The 24,709-nt window shown below is 37.2% G+C and overlaps 5 protein-coding genes across 5 annotated transcripts; 3 read left to right on the forward strand and 2 right to left on the reverse strand.

Annotated features, from left to right (window-relative positions):
• Positions 1-1,580: 1,580 nt before the first annotated feature.
• LOC131022868 (uncharacterized) lies at positions 1,581-2,759 on the forward strand. Its single transcript, XM_057952416.1, has 4 exons — positions 1,581-1,812; positions 1,896-1,971; positions 2,135-2,307; positions 2,386-2,759. Exons 1-4 carry the CDS (start codon positions 1,700-1,702, stop codon positions 2,459-2,461), a joined length of 438 nt encoding a protein of 145 aa, XP_057808399.1. The 5' UTR covers positions 1,581-1,699; the 3' UTR covers positions 2,462-2,759.
• A 6,704-nt stretch (positions 2,760-9,463) lies between these two features.
• LOC131020095 (uncharacterized protein At1g65710-like) lies at positions 9,464-11,455 on the forward strand. Its single transcript, XM_057948755.1, has 2 exons — positions 9,464-10,617; positions 10,725-11,455. The coding sequence occupies exons 1-2, from the start codon at positions 9,637-9,639 to the stop codon at positions 11,304-11,306; spliced, it is 1,563 nt and encodes a 520-aa protein (XP_057804738.1). The 5' UTR covers positions 9,464-9,636; the 3' UTR covers positions 11,307-11,455.
• Positions 11,456-12,176: 721 nt separating this feature from the next.
• On the reverse strand, positions 12,177-15,747 carry LOC131020096 (WAT1-related protein At3g02690, chloroplastic). The gene is made up of 7 exons (XM_057948756.1): positions 15,001-15,747; positions 14,869-14,916; positions 14,233-14,355; positions 13,542-13,691; positions 12,846-13,014; positions 12,708-12,768; positions 12,177-12,542 (listed from the first exon to the last, which is right to left on the reverse strand). The coding sequence occupies exons 1-7, from the start codon at positions 15,607-15,609 to the stop codon at positions 12,443-12,445; spliced, it is 1,260 nt and encodes a 419-aa protein (XP_057804739.1). The 5' UTR covers positions 15,610-15,747; the 3' UTR covers positions 12,177-12,442.
• A 4,276-nt stretch (positions 15,748-20,023) lies between these two features.
• On the forward strand, positions 20,024-21,238 carry LOC131023505 (uncharacterized). Its single transcript, XM_057953048.1, has 2 exons — positions 20,024-20,936; positions 21,036-21,238. The coding sequence occupies exons 1-2, from the start codon at positions 20,024-20,026 to the stop codon at positions 21,236-21,238; spliced, it is 1,116 nt and encodes a 371-aa protein (XP_057809031.1).
• A 966-nt stretch (positions 21,239-22,204) lies between these two features.
• Positions 22,205-23,475, reverse strand: LOC131020097 (NDR1/HIN1-like protein 6). The gene has a single exon (XM_057948757.1). The coding sequence runs from the start codon at positions 23,190-23,192 to the stop codon at positions 22,446-22,448; it is 747 nt and encodes a 248-aa protein (XP_057804740.1). The 5' UTR covers positions 23,193-23,475; the 3' UTR covers positions 22,205-22,445.
• Positions 23,476-24,709: the final 1,234 nt, after the last annotated feature.

The following is a 24,709-nucleotide window of genomic DNA, read 5'->3' on the forward strand; positions in this document are numbered from 1 at the left end:
TCCAATGGCCTTGTACTTCAATTCTTGCCCTTGACATCCCGTCAATACAAAGTGAGACTTTACAGATTAGTTGCCTAAGCCCCCTTTGTTAAAGCAATCCTTGAAGAATCGGTATCACGTTTGCAACAGGAATGTTTAAACAACACAGATGAATAACTCGGACAAAACAGTCTGCTACGCTCCAATGTCCTCAATCATCAACCCTTACCCTTGACCTCCCGCCAATACAGCCTTTACAGATTGACTGCCTCCGTCAAAGCAAGGTTTGAAGAACTGGTGTCATGTTTGCAGCAAGACAAAGTGACGAGTTGGTTGTGAGCGAATGTTAGGTCGATGAAAACGCACTCCCAAAACGTGAGAATGATTGAAGCTTCTTGCTGCTTTTATAGGCTTTCATGTCGTGGTTAGTTTCATCCACTTCCCATTTCCAGAACCTTCCTATAACCGCTGCAATTCATCTTCAAAAATTGCTAGTCGACCAGTTTGGTATGTTGGTTGAAAGATCATGGCTCCTTAAAAGTAAGAACTAACACCCCACTACTTTGGATCATGAATAACCGCCTTTCCACTTATTAAAAACGTGGTCAACAAGCATAAAACCTTTATTCCACAACCAAAGAATAAGAAAACGTGAAAGGAAGGTAAAGATTAAATATATACAATTACCAATGGAGAGTCAAAGTATGGAGTCAAGGCAGACTTCGAAATGTTGGTTGAAGCCCATAAATGTTGACATCATGAATGTTATCAACATTTCATCCAACATTGAAAACACGAATGTTATCAACATTGGTCCCAACATTATCGGAATCAGCATTGACTCTAACAATAATTATTATTATAATATTGAATAAAATTAAATGTGGTTATAATTAAATAGTCTGTCATTGTAACGAAACTAATTAATTTTAATTTGAATAGTACTTCATCTATCCCACTTCAAATGATTTAATGTCTATTTTGGGTTGTCCCACTTCAAATGATTCAATCTAAATTTAGAAATAAAATTAGGCATTTAATATAATTTTTTGAATTGTTCCACCATTATTTTACGCCTTTATAATATATTTCTTAATTTTTTATTCAATTTTTTGGGTCATTTGAAATGGGACCGAGGGAGAATATATTTGTAATTCCTCTATTATTAGCCGAAACTCTTCTTGTGTGAGGTCTCACCACACTATGAGGGTGTTTGGCTAAGCTTATTTTAAAGAGCTTATAAGTTCTTGGAGCTTATAAGATGTAATTTTTAAGAGCTTATAAGTTGTCAAAGTGTTTAGATAATTGAGCTTATAAGCTAGAGAGAGATAATCGAAGAAAAATGAACTTGAATAATATATAATGAAAATAATAAATTATAGTTGAAAAAATATTTGTAAAATGATTGTTGTGTATCAGATTATAAATAAAAAAATAAATTGAGGTAGATAAACTTATTTTTTAGGGAGCTTATTTTTAGAGCTTATAAACTGTTTGAGAGCTTATTTTGCCAAACGAGATTATAAGCTTAGCCAAACACGCTGAAATGGAGAGTTGGTACGAAATTAATTACTTAGAAGAAAAAAAAGGGGGGGCAATAATGAACGATAAAAGCAAGCCGGCTAAAACCCAGAGAAAATCCTTGTTAAAACCACCACCATCCATTAAATCTACAACACAATATCCCAAAACTGAGATCTAATCAGAAGAAATTTTGAAAATGGGTGGCGTTGAATTGGTACCCAGGGAGTACGGATACGTAGTTCTTGTTCTTGTTTTGTATTGTTTCATCAATTTCTGGATGACTGCGCAAGTTGGGAGAGCCCGCAAGAGGTAATCTTCCTTCCACATATCTTTTGGTTTTCCGAAGAACTCGAGATTTTGGGATGTGAATTTTTGTTTGATTTGAAATGCAGGTATAATGTGTCTTATCCGACGCTGTATGCCAGTGAAGCTGATAACAAGGATGCCAAACTCTTCAATTGTGTGCAGGTACTTCAATTGGATCTTGGATTCCAATTGGACGACTTTATGCTGATCTTTTTCGTTTAGTTTTGTTGATCTTGTTTCAATTCTCATTATGGTAAAAGTTAGTTCAAATAAATTTGAAAAAACAGGGCATTGAAGAAAAAAAATGAATTGTGTTGTTGTGCAGAGGGGGCACCAGAACTCACTGGAAATGCTGCCCATGTTCTTGTCGTTGATGATACTGGGTGGAATCAGACACCCTGTGATTGCTGCATCATTGGGAGTTGTTTACTGCATCTCTCGAATTTTCTACTTCAAAGGCTACTCCACGGGTGATCCCCAAAAACGTCTATCCATCGGGTAAATATCTTTCTTCATCACAATTCATACCTCCTAAGTGGAGACATACATGAATTCTCAAATATTTTTGTAATGCAGGAAATATAGTTTCTTGGCTATATTTGGGCTCATGATTTGCACAATTTCATGTGGACTTGGTATGCTTACTGCTTGAAAACGAAAGGATATGCTTTCGAATCTTGTTGTTTTCGTGCTCACCTAACTTAAGAATATCATCCACAACCACAAACCAATTTCTCTACTGGATTTTACCCATTCCAATTGGATCTTTTGTTTGCATTTTGACATACTCCCTAATAAATACAGCTTTTTACAATCTTGTAAAAATATGCTTAATATATTTTTAGTTTTTATGTGGAGAAAAGGAGATTGAGACCGCTGATGGTTCCTTATTTTCCATGTAACAATTCGAACTCGCAATCTATATATTTGGAGGAGAAACGTTTTATCAATTCAGCTGCTCTTTGTTTGATTGAGATTGAGAGTTATTCGATCTTAGTTGAATTTAGATATTATCAAGTCTGCAAAGGTCGTCGAACCAAATAGCTACATACCGCCCTAGTGACTGTAGCCACCTCTTGGATTAGAAATCCTTTCATCTGAACAAGAAGAAATGAATAAAGCACCACTATTGAGAAATAAGGTTCCACAATTGTGATAATAATATAGCTCCCAAATAGTTTTAATTCTAATTTTTCATTTCACTTTGTAATTATTATTTTTTTAATCTACAAATGCATTTAAAATAAGGATAAAATATCAATGAAAATTATTGTAATACTATTTTTTTTAATTTTTGCATTTTTTTAATAATGTAATATTAAATTTTAATTTTAATAAAAAAATACTTTAAAAATAAAGATCCAATGAAAAAGAAAATTTAAGAGCCCGGTGCCAGAGAGAGCTCGCCCTACTATGGAAAAGAGGCTCTTAAATGGTGGAGAGAGCTGATGTTACCTAGGATTGAGTCGAGCAGTTGAGTAATAGGAATGCTACTTTAGCTCACTGCTGCCCAATATTCAAGAATCCACCATAACTGTCACAAATCAGTAAAGAAACTTCAGCTGATAATTAAGAGTAAAAAGACCAAATGAAATATCTCACTTATCAGGAAATTTATTCAAGTTGTTGGGATAATTGCTACAGAGTGTCCCAAATATTTTGTACAACGAGTGGCTTCCATCATGATCTAAAAATGCAGAAATAAGGGAATATCATAAAATATAATTTCCAGACTTGATTATGACAAAATTCAATAATAAATAAGGTAATGCAAAAAAACAGTAGGAATCAAAGGTCTTTGATGTTAGGACAAGAGCATATATAGCTAATTAACAAGAACAATTCATTTATATTTGAAAAGTAATACAAAAGGGAAGTTAAGCCTGAGTTGTCTTTGTTTTCTATGGGACGTGACGTATCCTAACATATCTCAGCCTTATCCTGAAAAGAAAACGGAAAAGGGAAAAACTGGATCAATTTCTGCTACATTTTCATGTTTCGCTTTCATGCAAAACATATTTACAACTCGATATTTTGCTAAACTAAAGTAGCTTGTTTAAATAGGATTAAACTCCACTGTTTTCTCATTCACACTTCAAAACAATTTAAAAAGGAAAATGCGTTTTCCCCTACGAATCATTAGATTTTATTCCATGTTGATTTCATCTGGATTTTTGTTTTGCAACTTTCCCAACACATTTCAATGGTTTATTTTGCACATAACTCGCATTAACGTTATTTTATTATGATAGGTTAAATGAAAAAACAGAATTTCTTGATGACATAAAATAAATTTGTAGAAAATGCTCTATCACTGTCTCAATGGATATTAAAACTTCAAAAGCTCAGTGGAATAAATAAAACGTTGACGACTTATATATATCGTTAAAATCTAAGTTGAAAGGCATAAAACAAATCTTATCCTAGACTAAAGAATTGAGGGGGGAAAAAAACAACTGAAACGGGATAAGTAGCATTTTATTAGTTTTCATGAATTAAAGGGCCAATGAGATCTAATCTGAACTTTAGTGATTTTACCAATTCGATTTAAATCTTTGAAATTTATTAATTATATCACAACCTTTAGTAATTGCATCAATTAATTTTATCTCGACCTTTGAAGCTTAACAATTCTGTCACAACTTTTAAACATATACTGTATCAATTTATTTAATCATCAGAATTTCACTCCAACAATTGAGTAGTAATATGATGTGCATGCATGAGAATGGCCTATTATGTTGCTTCGAAAAAATAAATTTTATATACGCAATTGTTAGAGTGTGCAGTGGGCAAATTTCGTATAGCCCCTTTAAATAAATATTCGTGGCCCAAGTGTATAGCCCAAATCCACAAATCGAACTAGTTTCAATTAATTCAGTCTATACGCTAAGTTGTTAAGGCCCGTCCACTCAAAACCCTAGAAAGGATAGCGACCTGGAGAAGAAGACAGAAAACAGGTCAGGGATACGAATCCCACAAATATCGAAACGACTAGGATAAAAAGAGACGTGTCAGTAAAACCCTAGCCGTGAGGCTACCCAGTATAAATCAAAACCGATTAGGTCAATCAAGATCTATCCAACCATTTATACTCTAGCACGTTCTCTCTACCTTCTCTCATATCATTCTCACTAATATGCCTCCACGCTCTCAATCCAACGGATTCCAGCAACCAGATCATCCATGACGTCTCGACGACCTTGGATGATTGCTCAACGACTCTCTAACTCTGTCAACCAGAGCGACCCGATCTATTCATTTTATTTAATATACTTTTTTTTATACGATTTCTTATACTATTACTGACTTGAGCGTTATAGGCCCTTCCATCGACACCCCCACCGATGCTCCTATAAAGGCTCTAATGTATTTGTGGTTTCAGGTTGGTAGTGCCACCGTCCAGGACGACCCCGACGTCCTTATCCGTAGTTGTTAGACTTACCCCCAACAGAGTGTTGAATTTTAATTTAAACTCATCCAACATTATTTTTGCAAGTGATGTTCAATGTTGTCGTAACAATATGATCAACATTACATCATATATTTTGTGCTTTCTTCACTCTTTTATCTTCGCAGAAGTGACTACGTAAGAACTTCGAACTAAATCCGTAGAAATAAGAGTGAATCGGTTATTGAAGAAACAATAAACATTTTTGAAATGATCAACTTTAAGGTTTGGTGGAAGTTGCAATTCTTATTACACAAAATCTTGGGTACACCCGGGTTGATCCGTACCCAAAATAGTGTTATTTATATGGTGTGGATCATGATATGGGTTCAAATTGAGGTACAGATCAAAGTTGAAGTGAAAGTGCAACTCAGTTGTACGGTACACCCAGGTATACCCAAGACCACCTCTTTTTATTGAGGTAGTTCCCATTTTCTAAAAACTAAAACACCTCAAACTCCCACTATGGATTTGGATAGGCTGATCCATAACTGAAACATTCTTAATCTATATAAATAGGAGTTTGATTAGATCAAATTAATGTGTGCACCAAGATTAAGAAGTATTGTTAGAGAGTTTGTTTTTTATAACACTTTTTACAACACTTGTGAGTTGTTAGGTCCAAGTGGTGTGAGAAATAATTTTTTTTTTCTTATAATTGTTTATTTTCAACTTTGTACCTATCTTGAGAAAGTATTTTGTTAGTCTCAAGGATAAGTTGTTGTTTGTTGTAAAGATTCACCGATAGAGTGTTACTTAGTGAATTGCCATATTGATATCCACAAATTATAAGTGTAATTTGTGGAAAAATTATTTCTTGTGTTTTTTATTTTAAATTTCGATGTTAAGTTATTATGTGTGTTGTTTCAATCAGTGGCGAAGCCAGGGGACTAGGTGAGGGGAGGCTAAAGCCCCTCTCCCTCCCAAATTTTGATTTTTTTAATGTATAATTTTTTTTATTTTTTTTAAATGAAGAACGAATGGATGAATGATAGTTTGATTGTGTACATTGAGAAATATATTTTCTTAATAATTGATAACGAGAAGATATTGCAACGTTTTCAATTGATGAGTACGTGTCAAAATCAATTGTGATTGTTTTCTCAAACAGAAACAATTAGCTCGACAAATATCTATTCTTAAGTTATTTGTAGTATGTTGAAATTATTTGATCTATGAAACTGTTGTTCCTTATTATTAGGAGTATTGGCCTATAAATAATCGAATTTTTTCCATTTTTTGATTTTGTACCACAACTCTAAAATATGTCTATAAATACATGAGCTTTGTATTCTTTTTGATTTTGCACTTGACGAATTTTTACTCCCAAATTGTTGCTAACATGACGGTCGGATTGAGATGAAACTTTGAAGTGCATAATGAAACAAATAAGTTTGTTGTCAATGTGAGATTTAGAACATGTAATTGTAAGCTATCACTTTTTGATAAAATTAATAAATTTTAAAAATTGGAATAAAACTGATAAAACCGTAAACATTGGGATAATTTCAATCATTTAACCCTAAACCAAAATCAAGATAATAAATTCCCCATCGCGGATTGAATACTAATTCTTCCATTTTTCTGTACTCACTTTTCACTTTCTGAACAACATTTTTTTTTAGTGCAAGTTCAACTCATATTTTTTTTTTGAAGCGAGCAAGTTCAACTCATATTAATTCTGAATATCGCTATCGAGAGGTGTGAAATGCTACTTTCGCTTTATTACCCTTTCAAAATAACGTCATTTTCAAATAACCCTATTTTCAAGTAACTCGTTACTTCAATTTCTTTTTTCATATTTATTTCCCCAACTACTAGTATGGTTTTATTAAATGCAACAATAAATTAAAGCAAAAGTTAGTCTATTTGTATTTAATTACTACCTTTTATCATAATTTCATATAGTCTTCGTCAAATTTATCTTCTATATCTAAAATCTTCTTTCTTTAAGGGATTCAATTATTGGATCTTCATCGAATTCCTTTTATAGTTTTATATGTCCAAAAAGTACTTGTTGCGTAAAGAAGGACAAAAATCTGCAATATTTAAGTATAGTCTATGAATAATGATTAAATATACATATGATCCACAGAGGTGCACAGCCCATAACTTGATTGGAATCCATATCACTCCATCAATATGGCATCATCTTTAATATTAAAGTATGTTGAATTCTTTCCTATTCAAATTTAAGGTACAAAATTGAAAAACTAGTAAGGTTATTTTTTTTTTGAAAAACTAGTGAGCAAAATTAATTTGTTTGACCAAAATATTATTAAGGTTACCACTTACCAACAATCAAGCAGTGGTTAAAATAATCATGAATCCAAGTTTTGAATTCTAAATCCTATGTCCCAGTCCGACAACACAACATAACATTACTTAAACCTCAAATTTTGAAATTCTTATTAAACTAACCGTTATTTATTCCACATTCAAATATGGATCAAGATTCCTTTTCTTCGTCTCTCTCTCTGTGAATATTTTTGTTGCGGGTAACCAATTTTTTATAGTGCAACAGTAGTAGGTAATCTGACATCAATCTTTATTTGTTCTTGTTTTCATAAAAAATAAGATTTTTTTAAATAAATAAATAAGAAAATAAACCTTTTAGATTCGTATGCAAACGGTACATCATTTTATTATGTACTCCCTCCGTCCCACCCAAGATGCAACATTTTCCTTTTTGGACCGTCCCAACCAAGATGCTACATTCTTTATTTGGCAAAAACTAACACTAATTAAATATTTTTTTATTACATTCTCTCTCCTACTTTATCACTTTTTTATTTTCTCTTTCTTACTTTATCACTAATTAAATATTTTCTTATTACATTCTCTCTCCTACTTTATCACTTTATTACTTCTTCTCTCCTACTTTATCACTCCTTCCTTAAATCTTGTACCCAAAAGCAATGTTGCGTCTTAAGTGGGACGGAGGGAGTATTTATTATTTTAAGCTTAGTCATTTCAAAAAAAAATATATGCTACTCCCTCCGTCCCATGAAGCATGACACACTTCTTTTCGGCACGGGAATTAAGAAATTGGTATTTTGTGTGTTAAGTGTGGTAGGTGAAAAGGTGAAAATGTGAATAAAGGGTAAATTTTTTACCATTTTTAGAAACGTGTCATGCTTCGTGGGACAGACCAAAAAGGAAACTGTGTCATGCTTCGTGGGATGGAGGGAGTATATTATTTTAAGCTTAGAGCATCCACAATGGTGGGTGCGATGGCCGGATCGAACCCGGCCTATCGCACCCACCACCGTTGCTGCTCCCGGGTGCGATAGAGGGGAGGCGAGCGCTCGCACTCGACGAATGTGGGAGCGAAGGAGGGGGCGTGTAAACACGCGCCCCTTTCCGAAATTAAAAAAAAAAAAATTAATTTTAACGGTCAAAAGACCGTTGCTCAACGGTCTTCGGCCGAATTTTTTTATTTTTTTTTATTTTTTTTTCTTTTCTTTTTCACCTATATATATCCCCTTCAATCACAAACACAATTCATCCAACAATTCTCTTCATCCAACAAGTCGGAGCAAATGAGTTCGATCATGTTTGCATGCATCATATTGCACAACATGATCATTGAGGAAGAAGGTGGAAATGCAAGTAATTTCGACGGTGACGACGGCGAGGGACCAAGTTCTACTCCTCAAACACAATTCAATTCCGGAGCACCACCGGAGTTCGCCGCCTATTTGGCACGGAATGCAAGCTTGAAGGATGCACGATTGCATGCTCGCCTCCGCGACGATTTGGTTGAGCATATATGGGCACGCTTTGGTCCGGTTGACCCGTAGTTCGACGGCTTTAAATTATTCGAAAATTGGATGTTTTAAATATTTGTTGTTTTTTTTTAATTTTATTTGTAATGTTTGGATTTTTAATTGAATGAATTTTATGTTGTTAAAATTGAAGTTGTTTAATTTAAATTGAAAAATGAATAAAAGTAAAGAGAAAATGAAATTAAAATCTATTGCACCCGGGTGGGTGCAATACCATTGTGGGAGTGGGTGCAATAGAAGTGGGACCCATGGTATTGCACCCACTATGGGTGCAAGCATTGTGGATGCTCTTAGTAGCGTTTTGAAAATATATGCTATATTTGAAATAAAACATACTAATACTATATGTTGTTAAAAGTTTAATGGTAACGGCTATATTGATTGCCCCGCCTCTGTCGAAATTTGAAATTGCTGTCTCTTTCTTCAGCCTACAAAAAAGTTGCATCTTTATTAGTAATTTGAGTTGTTTTCTTGAACACTGTACCCTTTTCTTATCCCCACTACAAATCTTGATTTTTTTTCAAACTTTTCTTCTCCAAATTGTTTTTCAATTTTTGTTTCTTGAATCTGAGCAAAAAAGAAATAAAAATGGGCAGTTGTTTGAGCAAGAAGAATGTTTGTGCTTCTTCACCGCCTCCAGCGGTGCTTCCCGACCCACCGGAAAAGCTGAAACCCGAAGCCCAGCCGGAGAAGAAAGAAGAAACTGTCGTCAAGAAAGAGATTTTCATAATCAAACACCGCAAAAGCCACGAAGTCGAGCGGCAGAGATCGGAGCTGGAGGAGAAGGCGGAGGTGAAAAAAGTCGATGAATTCGTGGATAAGGGTAAGAATGCGAGCTCGAGCAACGGTTTGGACGGAGGAGCGGCGGCGGTGAGGACTTCGAGCTGCACTAAGGAAGAGGTGGACGCTATTTTGATACAATGCGGCCGCCTCAGCCGGAGCTCCTCCACAGGGAAGGCGGCGCTCTCGTCGGAGAGGAAGTATTCGGGGTCGAAGAGGAGTTACGACTTCGACAACGAGAACGGGAGATGCGACGACAACAATGCCGACGGAGACGATGAGGCGGTGGCTAGAGAGAGGGAGAACCGGCGGAGGGAGCGCCGCCTCTCGCAAGGGCGGCGGAGGACGCCTAGTAGGGAACGGGAGGCAGCGCAGCAGCGCTCCGGAAGCCGGGAAAGAGGCGGCGGGAGGCGGGTGAGCAGATCTCCCGGTAGAAGATCTGAATCCCCAATCACTACTAACAGTGGGACTAATTCCAACTCCTCCGCCGCGAATGCTAACCCCCGGCCGGGGAAGTTGGTGTCGGTGCCGGCCATGGCGATGGACAAGAGCACTAACGCCGGCGGTGAGGCCGCGACGGGCGTGAAAAGGATACAAGTGAAGAGAAATGCGGGAGGAGAAGCGAGAAGCGCTGCGTCTCCGCGAGCGAGATCTCCGGCGAGGTTGAGAGCTCCGAACGATAATCAGAACCAGCCGATATCTCTTAGTCGGAGCAATTCGAGGAAAGCCGAGCACTCTCCTTACCGGAGAAATCCTCTTTCCGAGATCGACACCAACATCATCTCACAGGTCTGTAAAATTCTGGATTGAAATTCCTATTTCCATTATTGAATTCGAAAAATTTCCAATAATAAACTCGAGTAGCAATAAAACTCTGATGAAATGGGAATGCACAGGCAGCGCCTCCACAGAAATTGTCGAATGCAGGAGTGAACGTGACGCGAAGCAGGTCGTCTCGGCTATCGCGGGATCTGGACATGAATCCGGAAACCCTAACAAATCCTAATTCATCCTACACTGCGCTTCTGCTGGAAGACATCCACAATTTCCACCAAAAGAAGGGTCCTCCGTTATCTCTGCCGGCATGCGTGAGCAAAGCATGCTCCATCCTGGAAGCAGTGGCGGACCTCAACTCGAGCAGCAGCGACCAAATGAAAGAAATAAGGGAATCGGAGATAGTAGGCAACGATGACCTAATGCAGCCTAGCTTCCACAAATACGTGACGGTAAGGAGGGGGACGAGCGGAGACGAGGAGTTGGAGGAGCAAGAATCCTCCGGCAGCAACAGCTTTGTGGGAAGCCAGCAACAGTGGGCGTCTTCTTCAAACTGGGAGCCAAATTCGGCTGAATCCACTGACCGGTGGACAGCGGTTGATGAAGGTGGCAAGAAAGTGGCTGCTGCTAATGGAATCGGAAGGGGGAGAATTGGGAGTCGAGTTTCGCTTACTGCACCTGCTTCCGCTTCCACGCAGACATAGACAATACACATCACATGCTTGTATGTTTATCTGCTTTCGCTGCTTCTTTAACATGTGTTTTTCATATTTGTAGAAATTTCTATGTTTGGTTGCTAACTTTCGCAACCATCCCCTCAATTATTTGAACAACCACCCATCTTTTTTTTTTTTTTTTTTTAATCATGTTTCGAATTCTGAGAAATTGGATTTGATGAAGAGCCCTGTCGAGCATTGGAAATCTTACGTACATAAGTTAGCATGCTCCGAATATATGGCGGATGTTTGGTTTTATTCATAGTTTTAACATTTTCAATGCAGTTCAGAAAGTGTATGATTTTTGGTGTTGCTGAATGAGTTCATATTTTGGAGTTGTAAGTTTGTAAAATGAAAATATGTTGGTTCAATTTGAATTTTTGGTTAATATGAAAAGATAGAATATTGTTGTGGTTAGATTGAAGAAGTAATCATGATATTTAGTTATAATGAATGATATGTAGTAATTGTAAAAAGTGTAAGTAGTGCTTTCGATGTTCTGCATATCTAGAGAATTGGAAAGAGGAGTTAGAAATAATATCAAACATACTCATAGTAATTGTTTTTGTGAAGTAAGTAGAATTGTAGTGTATTAAAATATAGTGGTCTTGAATGGGTAGTAGAATTTATAGAATAAGCAACACAATTAGGTGGGACAATCAATCAAATCTTATTTATTTGTCACATCAGCAAATTCTAACAGGCCCTATAATATTCCTGTCTCATGTTCATTTTATTTTAGTAGGGAATGCTTCAAATTCCTGTTTATCGACATTTTAATAACTGAGCAACCAAACCTTCCTTTCCTTCACTTACAACAGGCTGTGCTGTGTATCTGAGAGAGAGAGAGAGAGAGAGAAAGATGAACATTGTTTTACCAACATTAATTTGCTGATAACGTTTTGATGTTCCCACTACAGATATACATGTACAAACCTAACAATCTAGTTTATGTAAACCAAAGATTTTATATTGTATTCTGGGCTCATAATAACCCATCCGAATACATCCTTTGTATTTGAACATTATGTACTCCTTTTGGGGTCAATCTACCACCACCTCTCCAACCACAAGTAAGGCTGGCTGCTAGGCTCCGGCCAAAATCAGGCTGTTCCTCAACATCCTCATGCTTCACTTTTGTAGTTAACCATATATATTGCTGCAAGAGTTACCAGTGCTCCAACCAGTTGCAGTGGTGAGAAAGTTTCACCAAGATATATGAAACTGCAGTTACAGAAAAATTAAGGATTGGGGCAATGCTAATAATTTGATGATCCAAGCGGCAAAAGTTTATATAGGATTGGATATTCTTGCAACTTGGTTTTACATAAGAGAATGAACAACAGAATCGCATGGAATCCAGATTTGTGGGTGTGTTAACTTTCTTACCCGAAAAGCGATGCAAACATTGGAGTCAAAAAGGTTAGGGAGCTGAGCTTTGTCAAGCTACCTGAATTGCATTATAAGGAGGCCTAGTCAAATCGTCAGGTCAAGGCATTACAGTATTTAACAGAAGTTCCACGATACCTCTTGTAGCGTTGTAGAAGTAGACACCATAGCTGATGGCACTACCAAAAATGGAGGTATAAAGAAGGGCCAGAACATCATTTGTCGTAAGCTCATGAGAACTTGAGAGAGCAGGGTCATGATTAAGAATGGCAATTGCCATAAGAGGGAGGCCACCAATAACCATGTGCTGTGATGAGATTTACATTAGCCAAACTATAATATTTTCAGAACAATGCATCACCAATTGGATATGTATAATATATCTATTTTTCAGCGAGTTACGACCAATACTCTATTAACTCCTATCCTGAGGTTCAGACTCTGTATAATGATATTTGGAGTCTAGACTTACAAATTCCAAGTGTGCTCTGCAGTCTGCACACAGGTCATGTGTGTCTGAACTCTAACTCAGTAATTTCACAAGTACAGTACTAGTATCAAATGCCTTCAACATCAGTGAATAACATAATATAACAATGACTAACAACTCCATATATCTTACCAAATGTAAGGAATTTATGGACTATATATATGTATATTATATGTAAATCGAGAAGTCCGTGGACTTCAAATTATTTTCAAGTAAGCAAACTATTATGAAAAAGAACTTTATGGACTTTGGAAGAGTACTAAGTAAAGGAATGATTACATAGAGCTATTTGAGATATGAAGATGAGAAAATCAAATAATGATCATATAAGATAGTAAACATACCCATCCAGTAGCCATAACAGGATCTGAGTATTTGGAGACCCAACGGACCATCACGGTACCAATAGCCATACTTTGTGCAGCTAGAAACATCCACAACTCCCCACTTTCCCACAGGGAAAAATTATTTGCATCAAAAGCAAGAGCAGGTACCTGCAGATGAGATGCAGCACATTTGGAGGTCAGACCACCTGCAATAATGGTTTTGCAGTATTTAGCAGAGGAGCTATGCACAGAGGACTTCAGGAATCCAAGTTTGCACAACCAATGCGGTGAAGGTTATGTAGAGTGTGACCTAATAGTGAGACTCACTTGAAGGTCATGGAAATCGTAAGTTTTTAGTACTTAGTCATTAGTGCAAACACAACAACTTTAATCTGCGTTGAAACAAAGATTATCCAGATGATATTTGATAGGCATCTTCACACTGACATGCAGAACAGCTTATGTTTTCAAGGAAACTTAGTTATCTGGTTTCCTTGGTTTCCTGTGCACAATTAACAGGAAACATTTCTTACACATATGACAATGAAAATATACTTATGGACAGATATAATTGATCTGGATATTATTGAAGCTCTAAATAACAAAAGGGCTAAGTTATCATTGATTATAGAATTCCTGATTCAGCAGGAGTTGATTTTCAGAACAGAAAGAAAAGACTCTGAAATCTAGACACTATCCACATTATTACCTCAAGAAGTAAGAGTCCTATAACACCAAGGACAAGTCCAGCTGCTCCAATGTAACCTATTGACTCTCCGAATAGTAACGAGGCAAGAATAGCCACAGTTAGAGGTTGAGAATCAATTATTACCTGTGACACATTGGCTAAGACTTTGTCAAATTGAATATCGATAGTCGATTCCAAAGACAGTAAGAATATTGCAGCTCCAGTAAATTAGTGCACAGATATACATCTATAAAGCAAGGTGTTCCAGTATGGCTACAAGTGCACATGTCCATATCCCAGTATTGACAAGGATATAACAAATAGCTAGAACCTACACCCTCAAGGGGTGTTCTGCTGAACTCATAAGCTCTTTCTACCATATGCTCTCTGTTTCTTTTCGTTGAATAGATTCCCTATAGTCCACGTGACAATATATAATGCAAGCCTACTAAATCACAACTCAATAAATAATTCCCATTATAAGGAATGTGAGCTATGATATGTAATTCAAGAAAATCAATGTAATCTCGACATAAGACAGTTATCTCCGGACGTCATTTTGAAATCCCTGATTGCATCCAAGAAACCATAGCACATTTGCATGGACTCACCACTGTTATGGCAAAAGCTAGTCCAAAAAAAGTTCAGCTAACTTACACTGCCCAAACCAGCAGTCGTCCTCTCCAATCCTTCAGCAAGAAAACCCTGCTCACGATCAGTTAAAATGAGGCTGCAAAACCATAAACTATCACACATTTCATGGATACGCACGATATACTAAATAGGGACCTGGAAGCAGGAAGCATCAATAGCAGCAAAAACTGAGATGGACAGCCAAGCATTGAATCCCGAAGGAAAACTCCGGCCCCTGGAAGCAGCGAAGCCGACCAACAAGAGCCCCGAAGGAATTAGCCTATACGCCGCCACCACGAAAGGCCCAGTTTTTGGAATAACTTCCTTCATTGCCACCATGGCCGTTCCCCAGAAGAAGAAGGGCGATATCAAAAGTCCCCATTCCAACGCTGTGACCGCCAATTCCACTAACGCGGACGTTGTTTCTCTCGTCTCCCCTCCCACCTGCTCGGAATTTTCCGACTGATCATCGGTAGGATTGATCACGCATTCAACATCCAGCCCGGTGCCTATACAGTCGATCTCATTGGACGGCGAGGAATCAGTTTTAAACTCCGATTCTGTGGCCTTGCTCCTCGCTATGAAATTGGGCGAACCGATTTGATTTATAGGGTTCCTTATCGACTGCGATTGTGAGGACGCATTATTTCTCCGAAGAGTAATTGTGAAGCTGTTCGGAGTTCTTGCGGCGGCGTAAATGGCGGGAACGACCGCCGCCGAAGTGGTGGCGGTGAAGGAGGAGCTACAGCAGCAATTCCACGCCATCTTTTGGATATTATAGTGATTCTCATGGACACAAAACCTTTATTTCCATTGATTATATGTGGATGTGGTGACGAAGTGTGCAGTGCACACACAGTTTAGTTGAGTGAGCAACAGAAACATATCCGTAATGAAATCGTTGCTCACAGACTCTTTTATTATTTATTTATTATTATTATTTTATTAAAGGACAGAATATACCCTATTTTTTTCTTTAATCATGATGGAAATTAAATTAAACGAGGCAGGATTCTTGTAATGCCAAGGCCGATGCAGATTAAATTCCTGAAAATTGAACAAAATTGATTTAATGCTTAATAAGATGATTGGAGTTCATATTTTTTGCAAGAAGCGCGGGTATTATGAAATTAAAAAAAAGGTTAAATTAACTGTAAATTTAAATATTACTATAATCAATTTTTTTAATATATATTATATAAAATTGGGGTCAAAATACATAAACTTTCATTATTTTTAAATTTTTTGATGAATTTAAATTTCGGTCAAATTAAATTTGACTTAACACCGAAATTTTAATACGTGGGATGACTCTGCACAATCAAAACGATGTAGTATTGAGAGAGAGAGAGAGATGTCTTTTTGCAACCTAGAGTGAAAAAATTTGGAGTTCATAAATATTGTGTGATTCTCAATTGTGGGTTGTCGAAAGATATCATCCCACGTATTAAAATTTTAATGCCAGGTCAAATTTGATTTAAATCAGAATTTAAATTTGAGGGAAATTTCAAAATTAATGAAAACTTATGTATTTTAACACCAATTTTATAGTGTAAGGAAAAAAACCCCCCAATTTTACTTTTTTTTTTTTGATCGGGCAAAGTCATGTTAGATGTTAGTAATTAGTTCCTCATCCACTCCAAGAACCACCTTATCTCTCCATTCACCAAAATCCACCTTATATCTCCAATCTCCAATTCGCTCCCAAGAGGGATCGAACCCGGGTCACTTCACTTAAGTGAGGACCCGGTGGCCAGTGGGCTAACCCCCCAATTTTACTACTTGATCAGTGATTTACTCCTCGTTATTTATTGGCTCTGGTTAAAATGAACCAGTTTGGTTATCCTAACTTCATATTCCATTATCATGATGATTGTTAGTTTCTTTTCGTTTCGTTTGTTTGTTTGTTCGTTCGTTCGTTTAGTGGTGTTTTGACCTTTGTTTTCTAGATGTAGTCACTTTCTGACTACATCTATGTATGCTTTTTTTAGTTCGTCTTATTTTCATTTGTTTTTGTCTATTTTATCGAGCATTGTCACTTTTAGACATCGTCATATATGAGATACTGGTTAATTTGTTATTTATAGGTTGGGGGTCCGCCTAACCCTCCATTATCTGATTATTTATTTTAAAAAAAGGAAAAACCTTAAGCAATAAAATCGGGTAGGGGGTCAAATACCCTACCCGATTTTGTTTTCCCCATCCCAAATGTAAGGCAATTTTAATACCCAACACCGACCCCGAGTGTTAGTCAGATATCTTAATACCAATAATTACTCCCTCCGTCTCACTATAAGTGATTCAAAACTTTTCGACACGGAAATTGAAGAGGTGTAAATTGGTTAAAAGTGGTAGAACCTACATTTTTTTAAGGGTTAAAATTTTCTATTTATAAAAACATGTCAATTATAGTGGAACGACCCAAAATAAAACATAGATAATTTTTAATAGGACAGATGGAGCATTAGAATACTAGAAATACCTGATTCTTTAAAAACAATCCTTTCTATTTTTGAAAAATGAAAAAAATGACAGGACCGAAGTGAAAGAAACTAACGTATTAATAGAATGACAAAAAAGAAAAACGAACTCATCATATTGAGCAGCTAGGTTCATAAGAGCATCCGCAACTGGCTCTTTGCGCCGCATCGAGCCCTGTCGCTAGAGTCGCCATGTTGCCGTACCGAGGGGCTCGAGGTAAAATGCTAATAATTAACAAAGTTACAATTTCTTTTTACATTTTCAGTTACAAAGAAATATTTGCTTGTTTCTCTTATTTGTGGACTGTTTTGAGTGGTAAGCTTTTTACATTTTCTAAGCAAAGTAGGGTTAACAATAGCTTATAGCCTTAATTTTCAGCAAATTTTAGTTTATAGCCTAAATTTTGATTTATTGTTTGTATATCCCGAACTTTGAGAAATTGTTTAATTATATTCAAAATCACATCAAAACTATGACAATCTTCTTTATCGAAATTACATATGAAAACGATGACTGGCCGTCACGAAATCAGATCCTAATGTATCCTACACTAAAGGAGATTTTTAATGATAGGTATCCCATCATTATCGGGCCACTGGTGAAGTCGGAATCACGTCTGAAAGTTGGCATCATTACACTAACTTTTAGGCGCGATTCCGACAACACTGGTGGTCCGATGACGATGTGCTACATATTGTTGGAAACTTCTTTTCGTGCAGAATACATTAGGCTCTAATTTTGTGGCAATTGATTATCATTTTAGCTATAGTTACGATAAATAATAAGACTACTAACATAATTTTGGTGCAATTGTGACTATAATTAAACAATTTCTCAAAGATCAGGCTATAAAAAAAAAAAAAAAAATTGGGGCTATATACTGAAATTTATTGAATGTTTAGGCTATAAACTATAATTAACCCAGTAGCAAATATGAGAAGCATGTTTGGCTAAGGTTCCTGATATTTTATAGTAGTTCAATAATAAGAAGAGAAATTGGTAGTTTTGTGTGATTGAAGATTTCTGAATCGATTCCTGATCTGAATGGACGTAACATAAACAAGAGAACTCTTGTTAGGGATATCGTTTGGAGTTGAGTGGTTGAACTTCATTCTAACTTACTTTCCATCCTTTTTTGCATAATGTACATCTGTTACTTTTGAATTTCCCCTGTTTTACGTCAGTCCAAGTGAAAGGGAAAACGATCGATGTGTATAATTTCCTTGTTTGTTTAATATCATGCATTTGAGTTGCTGTTGTAGAATGATCTGCATTGCTGCATAATTCCATATTTGCTCGTTTGCTGCTCATTTTTTATTGAGGATTAGAAGATTGTAATCTCTTAAGCATATTGTATTATTATGTGAATTAATTTTAAGTTCCATAGCTGAGGCCAGTTATTTTATCTACTCCATTGTCATTGGAACTTGATGGTCTACTTTGTTAGATCTGGAATTGTTATTTGTTTTTGAAAGAATTAAATTATGGTGCTTCATGATTCAATTTTTTGGTATGTGCACAAGTTCTCTAAACGCACGAAACCTGTCAAAATTATGTGAAATTCATTCTATAATTATTTGCGCGGCTTTCTTACTGCTCATGTTATGAGATTGAGTTGAAAAAGAATATAATCATATAAGTGTGTGTTTTCTTTAGTTATAAATTTATCATGAGAAAATGAGGGATAATCATTTCTTTCTTTTCCCACATTTCCTACTTGACCCTTACTCATTCCTTATTTACACTACAAATGAGGGATAATATTATCCCTCCAAAAATAGTGTGATAATATTATCCCTCCTTTGTAGTGCAAATGAGGAATGAGTAAGGGTCAAGTAGGAAATGTGGAAAAAGAAATGAATGATTTAAAGGGTTAAATTTTGTTTATCCTTCATTTTCCCATGATAAATTTACAACCAAAGAGAACGCACCCTAAGGTGAAAGTGGATGAAAATTCATTTTACATGTTTGCCAATTCAATGGTTTTGTTCAAGGGATATAAGTATAACTGTGTCAATTCATTTTAATGAGACTAACAATTTATGTGAATTTTATTTTAGTTCTTCAATCAAATTAAACTTTATATACATATTGTTGTTTTTACATCTATAGAAGAGGTAGACGCAAGCTTGGACTTATAGAGCTCAGCCGCTCATCCACTCATGTGTGCCATTGTGAAAATGAGGATGTTTGATCCACATTTTGTCACAAATATATATAAGAGCATCCGCAGCGGTGGGTGCGATGGCCGGATCGAACCCGGCCTATCGCACCCACTGCCGTTGCCGCTCCCAGGTGTGAGGGGGGGGGGGGGGGGCGTTCGTTCGCACTCGTGGCTTGTGGGAGCGAAGGAGGAGGCGTGTAAACACGCGCCCCTTTCCGAAATTAAAAAAAAAAATTAATTAATTTTAACGGTCATTTGACCGTTGCCTTCAACGGTCTTCGGCCGAATTTTTTTTTTCTTTTTTTTTTCCCCCTTTTTCACCTATATATATCCCCTTCAATCACAAACACTACATCCACCAATTCTCTTCAACTCTTAAAAAAAATGTCTTCATCCACCAATTCTTCCAACAATAATTCTTCCTCAAATTCTTCATCCGACGAAGAAGTTCATGTTGATCCCGCACAACTTCCTCCACTTCCCGATCCTACTCAAGCTCCCGATTTATTTTTTATGAGATGTGCTGTGAATTTTATGAGAGTGGCAAGTTCATATCGTTTCGATCCACCTCCACCACGCCCGACGAAAAAGCGGGCAGTGATTCGTCGTGACCGTGAAGGTGGAGCCGAGCGCCTCCATCGCGATTATTTCGCCGTCGAGCCTGTTTATGGGCTACAATTCTTTCGCCGTCGATTTCGCATGAGCCGGGAGTTGTTTCTACGCATTGTCAATGCGCTAGAAGTCGATCCTTACTTCCAACAACGTCCGGATGCTGTTGGCCGCTTAAGCTTCTCCCCGATCCAGAAGTGCACTGCCGCTATTCGACAATTGGCATACGGAAATTCTGCTGATTGTTGTGATGAATATCTCCGTATAGGAGAGTCGACGGCGTTGGAATGCTTGAAGAAATTCTGCAAGGCCGTCGTTCGTATTTTTGGCGGCACGTATTTGAGGCGGCCAACAACTGCCGATGTGCAACGCATCACTACAATGCACGAAGCCCGCCATGGGTTCCCGGGAATGTTGGGGAGCCTAGACTGCATGCATTGGGGATGGAAGAATTGCCCCGTTGCTTGGCACGGCGCCTACACTCGAGGGGATCAAGGCGAGCCAACAATTATATTAGAGGCCGTTGCTTCACAAGATTTATGGATCTGGCATGCATTCTTTGGAGTCGCTGGGTCCAACAACGACATCAACGTGCTCCACCAGTCCACGCTATTCAACGATGTTTTAGCGGGGCATGCAGCGGCTGTGCACTTCCTCGCCAACAATTCTCACCACACTCGAGGATACTACTTAACAGACGGCATCTATCCGGATTGGCCGGTGTTCGTGAAGAGCTTCCAGTTTCCGAACGATGAGAAGAAGCGGAGGTTCAAGGTGATGCAAGAAGCTGCAAGGAAGGATGTGGAACGAGCTTTCGGTGTTCTTCAGGCTCGGTGGGGTATAATTAAGGGACCGTCGCGTTTGTGGAAGTCGGAGCAAATGAGTTCGATCATGTTTGCATGCATCATATTGCACAACATGATCATTGAGGAAGAAGGTGGAAATACAAGTAATTTTGACGGTGACGACGGCGAAGGACCAAGTTCTACTCCTCAAACACAATTCAATTCCGGAGCACCACCGGAGTTCGCCGCCTATTTGGCACGGAATGCAAGCTTGAAGGATGCACGATTGCATGCTCGCCTCCGCGACGATTTGGTTGAGCATATATGGACACGCTTTGGTCCGGTTGACCCGTAGTTCGACGGCTTTAAATTTTTCAAAAATTGGATGTTTTAAATATTTGTTGTTTTTTTAATTTTATTTGTAATGTTTGGATTTTTAGTTGAATGAATTTTATGTTGTTAAAATTGAAGTTGTTTAATTTAAATTGAAAAAAGAATAAAAGTAAAGAGAAAATGAAATTAAAATCTATTGCACCCGGGTGGGTGCAATACCATTATTGGAGTGGGTGCAATAGAAGTGGGACCCATTCTATTGCACCCACTATGGGTGCAAGCATTGTGAATGCTCTAAGATTGTTCCAATTCATTTTTGCGTGGTGTTTGTATGTTGATTTAACCTTCACAATCTAGGTGACTCGGCAATGATCTAAAGGAATGGAGGAGAAGTGTCAGATAAGATATGTATGTTTCTCTTTTGAAATAAAGTTTATCTTTTCATACATATATTTAACAACAAAATTTCTAAAACACGCCTATATATCATGTAATAGTAATCTTAGCTTAAGAAAAACTAGAAATAATTACTATTTCCTATGAGGACAGCATAAAGATAGATATTAGTTAATTTCTTTAATTGTAATCTATATATATCTGCAGGTTAGATGAGAAACTTATTTAAAGTCCACTTTTATTTCGTGAAGCAATGGAATTTTGTGTGATTAAAGAAATATCACCATTTTCTTCTGGTTGGATACTTTCATTGGGAATGTGAGTTATTTCTATTTTTGAATATCACCCATTTGAAAAACGTGACGACTTAATACACACAACATGTTCCCAGCTTTTCATTTTAATTTAAAGTTGATTGATAACTTACTTTTTTGTATCACCGATCCTCAAAGTCCATTACTTAGCTATTAAGAACGAAGGCTTTTTTCACTTATAGGCAAAAATAACTCAACAGGGTACGGTAGGGGCCGGATGGCCACATAAATTCCACACTTGATACTCTAAACAAAATGAACATATCATAAAAACATCATAAATCAATAAACAAGTAAGATATATATAATCAAAGAATATATATGGAAAAAACAAAACAAAAGATCGATGGCTCATGGCCTACAACAACATATATATATATGGAGGACAAAACCATAAAATATCTATATAGTCCTCCATTCAACACAACGAAATCAGCACCAAAATTTATTGGAAAAACGATTAATCTAAGAGTGATGATCCCGTGCCGTGCCTAATAAATGAAATAAACCAAAAATTAATCAAAGCCTGAACCTAAATTTACAGCTGCTGTCTCTGATCCTGATGGCATTATCCTGGGCTAAACTGTCGACGTTAAGCCTGCACCTCACCAAGAACTTCCACTTCATGAGCTTCAAGCTCCCCAGCTTGAGCCTGACGGGCACCCGCGCCCGCAGGTTCAAGGGGATGTTCCCGGTCTGCTGCTGCGCCTGCAGCGAGGTCAGCAGGCCGGATGCATCCTGCGTCTGCCCCGTCAGCACGAGGCTCAGCAGCGTCGTGTTGCGGTGCCCCTGGTAGAACTTGGGCAGCGACCCTTCACACAGTTTGCTGCCCGTGTACCACACGCTCAGGCGGCTGCCGCCCTCGTAGTATATCCCGATCTTCTTGTTCGGATTCCTTGCCGTGATGTTCACGTTGAACGTCGCGGACAGGCTGTTGTCGTTGCCCAGGTTGAACTCACTGATTCTCATGGCGTCCACAGAGTATTTCGGTATCTTAGGGTCGAATACGAAGTATATTATTGCAGCTAGTATTGCGACAACTATGATTTGGATGATGATGAGGGCTAGTGTCCAGCACAGGCACTTCTTGCAGCAGCTGCTCCTCCTCTTCGGCGCCTTGCTCGCCGCGTACGGGATCGTCCGCGGCGGCGGCCTCTCCGGGTCGCCCCGCTCCGACCGGAACGAGCCCCGCCCCACCAGCGGGGCCGTCGGCTTCGGCGCGGCAACCTCGGGGTCCACCGGATGGATTCTTTGATGATCGGCCATTGTGAGTTGAATGAATAAATTAGTTTCTTGTTTTGGAGAAAGTGTTTGTGGGTTATATAATGTTTGGGAAAGGTTCAGGTGTGTGTAGTGCGCGTGGAGGTAAAAGTCTGAGATTGTGTGTGTTGAAGTTTCCTATATTTGACTTTGAGTAATGAGAGGGTAAAGAGTCTCATTCTAGGGAGTTTTATTTTCGTATGGTATCAACTATCAAATAAATGTTGTTTGTTTCAAGTAAGTAACTGGTTGAGTAGGTCCAATATCTCTTTTTTTTGGTCAAAGACAAACGCGTTGCCGCAATAATTATACAAATGCTTATATATTTTTGAAGTTTTCTTGAGTATTGAAATTATGTGGTTTTGCAATTCAATTAAGCTCGCCGATTTGAATAGTTCTGTGTACAGACGTAAACTTTATCTTTTATTTCTTTACTAAATTTGAGTCCCAAACGATAGTTTTCATCTATAAGGTAAAAAGTCGTTGTCGGAAGTATGATATATTTGCAATAAATATAATCAAATGTGTAGTAGTTTAATTACATCTTATTCGAGCTCTGGTCTTTTTCTTCATAATCGGCATACTTTGGTTATAGCTTGTTCACACTAGTCCAGAATTGTTTTTCATAATTTTCAATACATGTGGCCATGCGTATGCAATACATAGTATATAATATAAGTATCGTAAAAATTTGCATGAGGCCGGCCGCACCCAATAACCACCCTATAGGCTATGGGTGTGTTTGCTTTTATCCTTCTAAATGGAGGGATAACAAAAATTTATGTCTTTAAATGTCTAATTTTTTATGTCATATTTGACACAAAAGAGAAGTTCACAATTTTTCATTCATTATTTTCACTTCAAGGAGGGATAATATTATCACACAAAAATGGAGGGATAATATTATCCCTCCTTGAAGTGAAAATAAGGAAGAAAAAATTGTGAACTCCTCTTATGTGTAAAATGTGGAATAAGAAAAGAGTCATTTAAAGATATAAATTTTTGTTATCCCTTCTTTTTCAATCCATCAAAGTGAACGCACCTGTAAGTATAATATACACTTTGCGAATCTGTAGTATTATTATTACTTATTTTTGTAGTTCCAAGAATAGCCGCAGTGATCAAATAAACTTTTAGTTGCTTTAGTCTTAGTTGTTGAGGAACTCAAAAGCAAGCAAACACGTCATTACGTCATGGCTATTTAATTTAATAAAATGAAAGTGAAGCCGAATCGAATTTTAAAAAGTGAGAAAAGTATCGCTTCACATATGACATAATCTATAGCTTGTATTTTACTAATACAATATACAAATAATCTTATTTTGATATTAAGTTTATTCCAGGAACAACTTTATATAGGTTGTATTATACACTTGAACAAATGAGCGTCTACTTTTATTTCATGCATATTATAGTATAGTACAATTTATATCTCATATATATCGTATAGCTTTAAGACGATTCATGATCTTCTATTCTAAGTGGATCAAAACCTAACTATTAATTAGTATAATTTTCCAAGA

This window comes from Salvia miltiorrhiza, chromosome 4 (genome assembly GCF_028751815.1).
Source record: "Salvia miltiorrhiza cultivar Shanhuang (shh) chromosome 4, IMPLAD_Smil_shh, whole genome shotgun sequence".
Classification (NCBI taxonomy): domain Eukaryota; kingdom Viridiplantae; phylum Streptophyta; class Magnoliopsida; order Lamiales; family Lamiaceae; genus Salvia; species Salvia miltiorrhiza.